General features: G+C 39.6%; 1 protein-coding gene across 9 annotated transcripts in view; it reads left to right on the plus strand.

Annotated features, from left to right (window-relative positions):
- Positions 1-9,024, plus strand: part of ptprsa (protein tyrosine phosphatase receptor type Sa) — a 147,011-nt gene extending 137,987 nt beyond the window's left edge. For all 9 annotated transcript variants that reach the window (XM_028404782.1, XM_028404781.1, XM_028404784.1 and 6 more), the window contains 6 exons: positions 259-437; positions 627-753; positions 841-966; positions 4,298-4,452; positions 6,843-6,978; positions 7,105-9,024. In XM_028404782.1, coding sequence (XP_028260583.1) covers positions 259-437; positions 627-753; positions 841-966; positions 4,298-4,452; positions 6,843-6,978; positions 7,105-7,173 — 792 coding nt within the window. In that variant the 3' untranslated portion in view covers positions 7,174-9,024. The remainder of the gene's footprint in view (positions 1-258; positions 438-626; positions 754-840; positions 967-4,297; positions 4,453-6,842; positions 6,979-7,104) is intronic.
- The last annotated feature ends 2,083 nt before the right edge of the window (positions 9,025-11,107 follow it).

Consider the following 11,107-nt stretch of genomic DNA (forward strand, 5'->3'; position numbering starts at 1 on the left):
GTGCCATCATCGGTAAAGCATGGGTGAAGATCAGATTAGACTTGGTGTGCTTTATTACTTTACTGTCATTGATATTCTCTGCTTTTTATCTGTCTCGAACCTGTCTCCCCCCCTCTTTCTCCCCTTTTATCACCGTCTCCTGCTCCCCTCCACCACTTTCTTCTCTTCTATATAAATAAAAATCCAAATCATTCTGAATGTGTCTTCTTTTTTTTCCTGCGTATTGAACTAATCCCTCCATCTTTCCTTCTCGTCTAGCGTTTGGCCAACTCCAAAGCCCACACATCGCGCTTCATCAGCGCCAACCTTCCCTGCAACAAGTTCAAGAATCGGCTGGTCAACATCATGCCCTATGAGACCACGCGCGTCTGCCTGCAGCCAATCAGAGGCCTGGAAGGATCTGACTACATTAATGCAAGCTTTATTGATGGATACAGGTGGGTGAAGCAAGACAATGGAAGTATGTGTTTTGTCTTATTGTTGAGTCACATACTGGCACACGATATTATACAATAACATCTGATGTAAAATGTCTACATTTTACTGTAGAAGTTATTGTATTGAGAATTGTGTTTATCATTTTACAACCTATTGTATGGCTTTAATTGGTTTCACTGTCTAAGCAGGCAACAGAAAGCCTACATCGCCACACAGGGCCCTCTGGCAGAGACTACAGAAGACTTCTGGAGAATGCTCTGGGAGAACAACTCAACTATTGTAGTCATGTTGACCAAACTTAGAGAAATGGGACGGGTAGGTATAGAATAAAATACACCACAAAAACACCAAAAGAGAAGTTAACAAATGATTTAATAACCACCATTTTTTGTGCTCAAACAGGAAAAATGTCACCAGTACTGGCCGGCAGAGCGCTCTGCCAGGTATCAGTACTTCGTGGTGGATCCCATGGCAGAGTATAACATGCCTCAGTACATCCTCCGAGAGTTCAAGGTTACAGATGCCAGGGTAAGACATATTAGGGAGTATTTCCACACAGGTTCATGACCCATCTTTCTCCTTTCACCCTAAAGCCTACCCTTCACTGCTGCGGTTATCTCTTTTTACCCCAGGATTTATTTTTTTTTCTGGTCTAATTATGTTGGACAGTTTCAAGCAGCAGAAAATGTAGCAGAGAAATGAAATTGCTCCCTCTCTGTGCCAAGCAGGCTGACATATCCAGTGATTTCCCAGACGGTGTGTGTGGCAGCTAGTTAGCAGTCATCCCTAAAACAAATTAAGACATTATATCTCCACACAAGCAAGAACACCATCCTCAGTGAAGTGAGTGAGTGAGAAAATCAAGCATAAGTTCTGCCTAAGCCGACATGCAGCGTCTTCACTCATGCTCGGCAATACCACACACACACTTTTTTTAAGATGCATAAACACTGTACAGTATGAAAAATACCTCTACCTCACACACACTTATTTGCTGCCACACATTTTCATGCTGATTTTTCACACACACACACTTGTGTATATTTGTGTCCAAAAAAATAAAAAATACACAAGGACACATAATCATCCAGACACACTGACACATAGATTACACATATATCTATGCTTGCGTGTGATTGCAAACTCATTGTCCTGAGGGCTGGTCGCTGTTGGTTTCTTTTCTGACTCATTAAAAGCACACAATGGCAGTCAAAGCTGATCATAACATTTCTGACAACAAAGCAAAGTGATGGAGAAGATGATAATAGAGTGTGTCGGTGGGGTCGTATGAGCGTGTGCGTGCAGGTAAACTGGATTTAACCCCACAGACTGTATAGATTAGACATACATGTTTATAGGTGTTTCTATGTGTATGATGCGTGTAAAGTGTGTGTGTGTGTGTCAGTGTGTACGTCGCATGCCTCTGCACAGTAATAGCATTGACTCCACGCCTCAACACTCGCATCTAGCGAGCCAGTCACGTATTTAATCACACAATTTGACACGCCACGTGGGCCCTCAGGTTGTGTGTTAAATTTTCCTCCCTCTTCCCCCCCTCCTCCCCTCTTTCTTTGGCGTGCTTGGTTTATTGTCTTGTTGTCTTTGCCCCTCTTTCGTTTTTAATCCCCCTGCTGTGGCTAAATGTTTTTGAAAAACAAAGGCAATGAGAGAAAGAAAACATGCGATGCATCATAACACAGGCAAAGAGACATGAGATGTTGTATAAAGAAAAGTCGGTATGTGGAGCTTAACTTATTAGAATCCAAATCACTGCATGTCATGTACGATAAATGTACACAAATACATCTTGGCAGCGGCGGTGCGGAAACATATCAGCAGCTAACACAGCAACGGAGCATGTCACATGGGACAACGGGCATAGGGATTCAATAGACAGATTATGTATATCTTTTGACATACGGTAGCTGCATCCTGTGCATGTAGCAAATCTGCTTTTAGCCTGCTAGCTGAAAAGGCGGGATAGATAGTACCTCAATATAGAGCAGCTAGCATCCAACCACAAGCATTGTTCATGATAGCTATAGAACTTCAGGCACATGTTTAATTCTGACATTTGTGCATGTTTAAAGAATCCAGTGGGTGTGCGGCAAAGTGATTAGCAGGTTAGCAGGATCTGTTAAGCCTAAAGTCAGAATTAGCAGGACCACATAGGTGGCTCTCTTTTTTAACCTGGCTACATCACCATGGTAACAGCTGATCACCTGATTAATGCTTCATTGCAATTGACAGCCAATCCACAAGGCTTAAAGGGTGTTGCACTTGTTTTTTATGAGGCACACGTTTTTTGTGAACACCTTCTGTAGACATTCTATATGTTGGTAACACCACCAAAAGCTGCAATAATAACAATAATATTTTTATTTCACATCTGTCCCCATCTGTGGAATGAAATAGTTGCATAATTGCATGTTAAATCGTGAAAAATAATTAATGATCAATATTATATCTTTTATTTTCTTCTCTTTAATCACAATAATATCTCTGCATAATAACCACCTGTTCCTCCTGGATAAAGTCCAGACACAGAAAACACAAAAAGCATCAAATGAGTCAAACACCCTCTTTAATGTAAACCTGCACAGAATGCCTGGATTGACAAAGACAGTTTATAAACCTATAAATGCTGTGATAATTGTTATCTCTGATCGACAACTTAAGGCTTCCAGGAAATAAATCTAAAAACATACTCTAAAAAAATACCAAAAAAAATGTGTAATCAATGTTTGGCCAAAACTTTCATAGAAGACTCGTAATTTAGAATATCTTCTAATCTGATCATTTGTTCATTAATAAAACAATAATAAGTAATAAATAATGTCATAGTATACAATATATTTATTTGCCAATTGAATATTCAGTGAATTCTGCCTTTGCTTAGCGTGTGTGTGTGTGTATGTATGTGTGCGCACGAACAACTGGGAGGAAGTAGAATGTGTGAAAATGACACATCACATTTAAAGTGGAATCTGTTGCACAGAGAAGTGAGAAACAACTGGAGAAATGAACACCTGGCTGTCTTAATTACTGCTGTATCAAGCAGAGAGCCTGTCTGCAGAACTGCTCGTCTCTGCTGACTTCCATGAGAAATTTAATTCTCTCCGAGACAACTTAAAAAAGAACTTTCTTTTCAAGGACACAAGTATTGACTGTGCATTCTCGGACTGGATAATCAGCTCTCTCAAAAAAATAAATAAATAAATAAATAAAGCCTTCACCTCTTCTTCTGCGGCGATGTCACCTCATTTTAAAAATGTATTTAAATGTTTTTGTTTGCGTTGGAGGCAATTTCAGTTGTCTCACTATTAAAACAAGATTACAAGAATCAATATGAGATTAAGTTGTAGAGTTTGTTTTTTTTTTTCTAGCATGCATGTCAGTGTGTTAGGGTTTTCGTTTCCAATTTTCACTCTTCAATCACACCTCCTTCACTGCTAGTCCTTCGTTTTTTTTTGCTTCTTATGCCTCCCTCGCTCTCTGGCTCATCCATCAGGTCACTTTATTGATCGTATCGCAGGATTATCCTATTCAACATGGTGTCTGGGAGAAGACGCTTGTCATGGCTGATACACTATTGATTAGCTTTAACTAGGACCTGCTTGTGAGACACACACACACAATAGAGGAGAAAATGGAAACAGTTTGGTTGGAGGTAGGGGATTGAAGTGAAGGAGCAGAGGACAAGCTGTCCCGCTCTTGTGAGTGCGTAGCGTTTATATGAGTGTTGTTTAAAACACTTAGTAAGAAGTGGATCCTGTTGAAGGCTGGTGTTGTCTTTCCTTTCTTCTTTACATCATCTGTAAAACTCCATCCTCACTTTCTGCTTCCTCTGTGTTTGCAGGATGGCCAGTCCAGGACAGTAAGGCAGTTCCAGTTTACGGATTGGCCGGAGCAAGGCGTGCCCAAATCTGGGGAGGGATTCATTGACTTTATTGGCCAAGTGCATAAAACCAAGGAGCAGTTTGGGCAGGATGGACCTATCTCTGTCCACTGCAGGTAAGCTGTTTAAATGTTAATGTCAAAATATGTATTTTTGTTTTTTACCTTGAAAAGACTTAGAAAGAGGCCCCTGCAGCTTTTATGCCTCAAACTGGACTCCGAAGACTCTCTCTGCTTCTTAAAAGAGATAAAAGGCTTTAAGTGTCAGGACAAGATTAAATCACTTCTTTAGGTGCTTATTGTTTTGCAGCACAGCTCCTCCTGAGGTGCAGCTTTAACAGCATCATCATCAGATATGATCCCTCCTCCTCCTCTTCTTCCTCCTTTCTGCTTTTTGCTACTGCAGTACACTACACTGCGCTTCTACTGGCCCTTCTCTTCCATAATTGATAATCCTCAGATGGGGCTTGGCATTTGTGAAATGATTCAGGGGGTTTATGATCGCTTTATGATGCATCTTTATCACCTCAGGTAAACTTTCCAAGGTAACTTTGATCATTAACCTGACATGACAGATGCAGGTAGAAAGTGGTATGGTCACCACCAGTGGTCACAATAGACCTTGAGCTACTTATTGTTCTGGTTGTTTAGGTTTTGTATGTGACCCCCTTTGTTATGATCTGGAAAAGATACAGTTGTCCCTTTGGATGACATAGTGTGAACACAAGTGTCAACACGCTGAATAATTTCTTTCCCCTCTCATAAAAATATTTTACTTTCGCTGCCTGTTACATTTGCTCCACTTTTCTAGGCGCCATGACATCATTAAACATTACATGGCCTGTGTTAAAAAGCAGTGATGTCACCAGACATCAAATGGCCCTTTGAGAGTTGTAATATGTGTCATGGAAGCTGTAATAAGACTGAGTTATTCTACCCTCCCCTGAAAGGGGGGAGAGGGTGTCTTAAAGTGAAGCGCTCTGTTATTGGAGGACTAGTAATGGTCACATTTCCATGTTTGGTCTTCTTTTAATACTATCCCATATATTTATAGTATATTTAATTTGATAATTAAGTTACAGGTGTTTTTTGAAAGACATTTCTGTACTTAGTCGCATTATCTGTCAGTACCATAGCAACCTCCTCCTCCTCCTATTCATCCATCCTTCTACAGGCTTTACAGTCTCTGAGATGAGAGCTTATGCCTTCCTTTTCTTTTACTCTTTCGTCTTCTGTCACCAGCCTTCCCCATCTGTCATATGCCTGTCTATTTCTTAATCCTCACACTCCCCTCCATCCATCCATTTATTCTCCTGGACCTCTTTTCATCCACTCCCACCCTCTTTTCTTCTTTCCCCCCTCCTTCGGCCTCTATCTAATAGACCCACATGCTTTTTTGTCATTAATTGCCTGATTACTTCCTGTGAATGGGGACACCAAATCCTCTCAGTCTGCAGTGGCTCTGCGAGCTTTCAGATTTGAAAAGTCGATCTTCCTGGAGAGAGAGAGAGAGAGAGAGAGAGGAGCTCTGAGTGAGTTTAAGAGACCATGTGACAAGCTGTGACTGACTCCCAAGAAGAGAGGCTTTGGGTGGGCTAAGAGATACTGCAGTGAGGGGGAGGGTGGGTGAAGGAGGGGTGTTTATGTGTGTTCTGCAGACTCCTGTGTTTATCATTTCATTTAATCAAATTACCCAAGTCATCTTGTCCCAACACTACCTTTGCCTTCCAACACACAGACGCACTGGTGAGCGTAATCGCACACAAACCAAAAAGTGTCTGCTCGCAGCCATCACTTTCACTCTTCATTCAACAAAATAGCATCAGAGGCTGGAAGGAGCCCAAATAAATCTGTTGTCATATCAATTATTGTTCCATTGGTGAAGTGGAAGTCATTTCACAGCAAAGCAGCTTAGAGAGGCAGCTCTCAAGTATTTCAGGATCTGAGTTAAGTCTCAGACTGTATTTCTGGAGAGCAGAAGCAGCAGCAGCAGCTGAGTTTTTCTCGACACATGGGAGGAGGGGCTTAGCGAGACAAACTGTTTGCTTGGTTGTTTGTGTGTGTGTGTGATACGGTGGGGTTCTGCGTGTCCTTTAGGGCTCATTTTTGTGTTAGATGAGAATGCGGGCACACGTGTAAGTGGATTCACAAGGTTCTCACATGCAAATTCCTGGCTGCTGAAGTTTGCTTCTTTTGAGCAAACGGAGCTCCCAGGGTGCAAATTCTTTACAACAGAGAACATTTTGAAGTGAAGTGTCATTTAATAACCATGTGTGTGCTCAACATATATATATATATATATATATATATATATATATATATATATATATATATATATATATATATATATATATATATATATATATATATATATATATATATATATATATATATATATATATATATATATATATATATATATATATATATATATTTATTTTTTCTTTAATAAGAAGAGTTTTTTAATTTTATCTTTATTAATTCTCTTTGTGTTTATGTCATCCTAGTGCTGGCGTGGGCAGGACTGGAGTCTTTATCACCCTCAGCATTGTGCTGGAAAGAATGCGTTATGAAGGTGTGGTTGACATCTTCCAGACAGTGAAGATGCTCAGGACACAGAGGCCAGCCATGGTTCAGACTGAGGTGAGAAGACACACAATAATTATGATTTCACATGATTGTAATAGTGTGTAGTTGCTCTCTCTGCCAGTAGGGGGAGCTGTAGCTTTAAGCTGCTGCTGATTTGTTCCTGTGTTTCTTTCATTACAGGATGAGTACCAATTCTGCTATCACGCAGCCCTGGAGTACTTAGGAAGCTTTGATCACTATGCAACGTAAAAAGCCATCTGCCCCCCCCCCCCACCCCCCAGAATCCTGTTGCCCATCCCACCAAACCACCACCACCCCCCAACCGCCTCCTCCTCCTCCCACCTCAACGGTCTCCTGAGCCATAGAAACTTTGAAATTTGACACGACGACAGCAGACAAACGATATCACCACTGCTAATCCAGATGCACCAAACAGGATCTTGTAGATTTCTTTTGAAGGCAACGCCCAAAAAAAAACAAAAAAAATCCAATTCAGCTTTTGAGACACCCCAACGAGGAATCAAAGAAAATTGCTGTTTTTTCAAGAGAAAGAAGTCCTTGACAAGGGAAGAACCTAGACGCTTAGGCTCGTGCTGTGGGGGGGGCGAGTATCGATCAAAGCATCAGACTGCTTACCTCACCTCAAGTGTTTTAACTGTGGAGGACATTGTAAAGATTCGTGGACATTTTCTTCAAAATATCTTTGTGATTCAACAGTAACAGTTATCAAAGGAAAACAAAAGTCAACTGAGAGAAGCAGATGGATGTATCTGAGACTGAGTGGTTTTTTTTTTACATACCTGGGTGTTAATGGGGTTCAAGTATTTCTATCAGTTTTGTGAGCGATATCCAGAGGAATGACCAAATTGGGATTGCCTGTGTAAATGCTTTTCCCAAAAACACTGGTTATTCAATCAAGACAAAAAATAAAATAAAAACACAGAATAGCACGAGAATAATCACATTTGGCATTAAAATTGTTTTTACACTGTTACAATAATATGCATTATTTGTGTAAAAAAAACACTGCTATTAAAGTATACCTAACATAACTGCCTATTCTCAAGCACTAGGAGCTTAGAGACGGCACTATCAGTGGTTTGCTCGGAAGAAAGCAGCAACACCAACATCTTAAAATCTTTTTGAAGTTTCATGAATTGTGAAGTTGTGAAAAAATCAGTATCCTAAGCCAGGTAACCACAAAAGTACCACAATGTATTTACAGTTCAAAGAAGGCTCGTGAAAAGGAGGCTCAAGTCAGCGGATAAATTGGGGGAGGGGGGGTCCTTGCTTCGGGTGGGTCAAGACTAACGGCAACCCTGTTCCATGATTTTTATACAATCACTCCTCTCTTTGGAACCATTGCATCATGGGGCTGTGGTGTTAACATCCGCCACTTTGGGCGAAGAAGCTTTGGAACAAATGGAACAACCAAACCAAGGATTGCCGCAACTGTTTTGGGCGTTCTTTGTGTACAGTGACCAACGCTCATCGTCATTGTTACGAACATTTTCGTCTTATGAGGAAATCTCTCTTCTTTTTTTTTTGTTTGTTTTGTTTTATTTTCTGTCAAAACCAAACATGCTGCTTATCTCGTTGTATGCTGTATGTGTGACTCGAGGGAGAAAAACTGATGAATAAAAGATGCCAGCTCTGCTAACTCCTCACGCCCAGGTGGGCATGACTGAAAGCGCATCCACGTGACTTCATCGTCCACTGCTCCCTTTTTTTTTTCTTTTCAGCTTCCTCTATAATCATCTATATCATTGTATAAGACACTCAAAAGTGGTAAAAGGCCTGTTGCAATTATAAAATCTGTACATTAGTGTGGTTGGGGAAAAAATTGGCCTTCAGTTCCACTGTATGTGTGTTTCGGTAACAGGCAGATAACAAAGCAGATGCTTTGCTGATTTGCCCTCCATTTTTTTTATAGATGATGTCTCTGTGGACGACACAGCCAGACCGAGCAGCCATGTTGGATCCCGATGCCATGATGTGCTAATGAAATTCTTCTGGTACAAGATAATTGCACATCCGGAGAATAAACTTGAAACAAATACTACCCCCTACCCCCCCCCCCCCCCCCCTGAAAAAAACTCATAAAAACAAACACCAGGTGGACGCACTAATGTATATGTGTCTGAGAAAAAAAACAATCTTTTTGAAATCGGCGGGTTTTCATTTCAAGATCAGAGCTTTCGGATTCTACGGTGGGAGTGTGTGTGCACAAAAAAAACCAGAGCGATGGACAGAACTGTGTGTAATCTTTTCTTATTTCCAAAAAAGCCTTATTGTTATTGTAACATTATGGGAAAAACATTAATGTTGTATTATGAACGACTTATTTTACATGACATAGTTGACTTTTTAATTTCCTTTTTTTTTCTTTTTTTGGTTGGTTTAGTTTTTTAACAGAGACGTATCGCATTTTTTTAAAAAAGAAAATTAGCAGGAAAAGAGAAATGCTTATCTGTTCATATTATGTTTAAAGACATTCTATTTTTTCACTGTAGAAAATGTTAAGTATAACATGTCTGTGTGTATGTGTGCATATATGTATATATACTGCACACTCACACATGCATATATATTTAAATGCAGAATATGAAAATATATCCAAACACTTAGTATGAATTAAAAAATTCTCCTCATCTTATTTTTTTTTTTACACTTGTCAGTTTAAAATTGACAGAATTTTATTGTTTTCTTTTTGTTTGTGTGTGTGTTTCTTTTTTTTAAATATATAATCTTAGAGACCTTGTGTGTTTCATGAGGAAAGCTGCAGGGATGCTTGAATCCGCTGCCTCCACTTTAACCAATGTCGAACTTCTACAGTCGAGTAGAGAACCTGTGCCGATGAGGAGATGCCAGTTTTTTTTAAACCTCGTTGAGATTATCATTAACTTGTAAGCATTAGTATTTTTTTTTTATTTTTAAATACTGTTAATGAACTGATCTACAAAATATCAATCAAAAATTTCATAAATGACCCTTTTTTTGTTATCTAATATCAGACCAACTTGACATACTGTACTCTGTATGATCATGTACTGACTGACTCACAGCTGTTTAACGATTTTCTTTTTCTTTTTTTTATTATTTTCGGACATTATGATGTGGCCATTCATTTTTGTTAGATATCCACTATGACCTAGAGTATACCTGTAAATAAACAAATATATAGATTATATGTATTTGTATCATTTGACCCTCAAGTTCTCATACTTTTAAGTGGGGACAGAAATACACAGATGAAGATTCTGCTCATATCCCAATTTCAAATTTTGTTTTGTAAAACCTCCTTTCTCCCACCCTGCTCCCTGGTCTTCATTTAACAGCCCCCCCCCTTGCCTTTAAGTTCCCCTGCTGAAAAACATGCCAGCCTTTTTTCTCACACCTTTAGGTCCAATGAGGGCACTGAATCAGCATCAGTGAGGGTGCTGGTGTATTGTAGCTGAAGCAATTCAAGTACGTGTTACATTCTATTCAATTAATTAGACCTTTAAAAGTAATGTAAGGTGCGAATTGGCAATAATCTCAAAGAACCCAAAGGTGTTCTTCACACCTGACCAGTTTAACCCCCTGAGGATCTCCGGGTGTTCCAAACTATTAAAATGCCAAGTTGTTAATCCACAACTGTTGCAACACGTCATGCCGTTTTATTTTTTTCTCCCTACAGTGCATATTTTAAAGCCTTGTATAAAAACATACGCTTATTTTATTTTATTTTTTTGTCTTTGTTTGTTTGACCATGTTTCATTATGGGATGCAGAAAGAAATCAGGACTCTGTGAAACACAGCAGTGCGATGCAACCAAGGAAAGACAACCAAAAACTTGCTGAGAATTCTGATTTCCAGCACGTCATTTTCTGACCAGTGGGAACCTTAAAGATGTTTCATAATAATTTCAAACCCGAAAATGTTATAGGGGTGGGGGTGGGATTCACAACAGACTGGTTTGAGGGGAAAAACAAAAAAGGGGCCCATGCCAAAACTGAAACCGTTAAAGTCTTTCAAAGCTTGTGCGATGTGTTACTCCTTTGACTTCATGTAAAGATGCTAGACCTTTTCTTTGAATACAGCCACCAAATTTTACTGGAATATGTCTCTGAATATGTTGAGAGGGACTCGGGGAGGGGCAGGGAGGACTAACAAAAGAACAACACTAACAAAAAAATAAAAA

Source organism: Parambassis ranga, chromosome 4, assembly GCF_900634625.1.
Source record: "Parambassis ranga chromosome 4, fParRan2.1, whole genome shotgun sequence".
In the NCBI taxonomy this organism is placed as follows: Eukaryota; Metazoa; Chordata; class Actinopteri; family Ambassidae; genus Parambassis; species Parambassis ranga.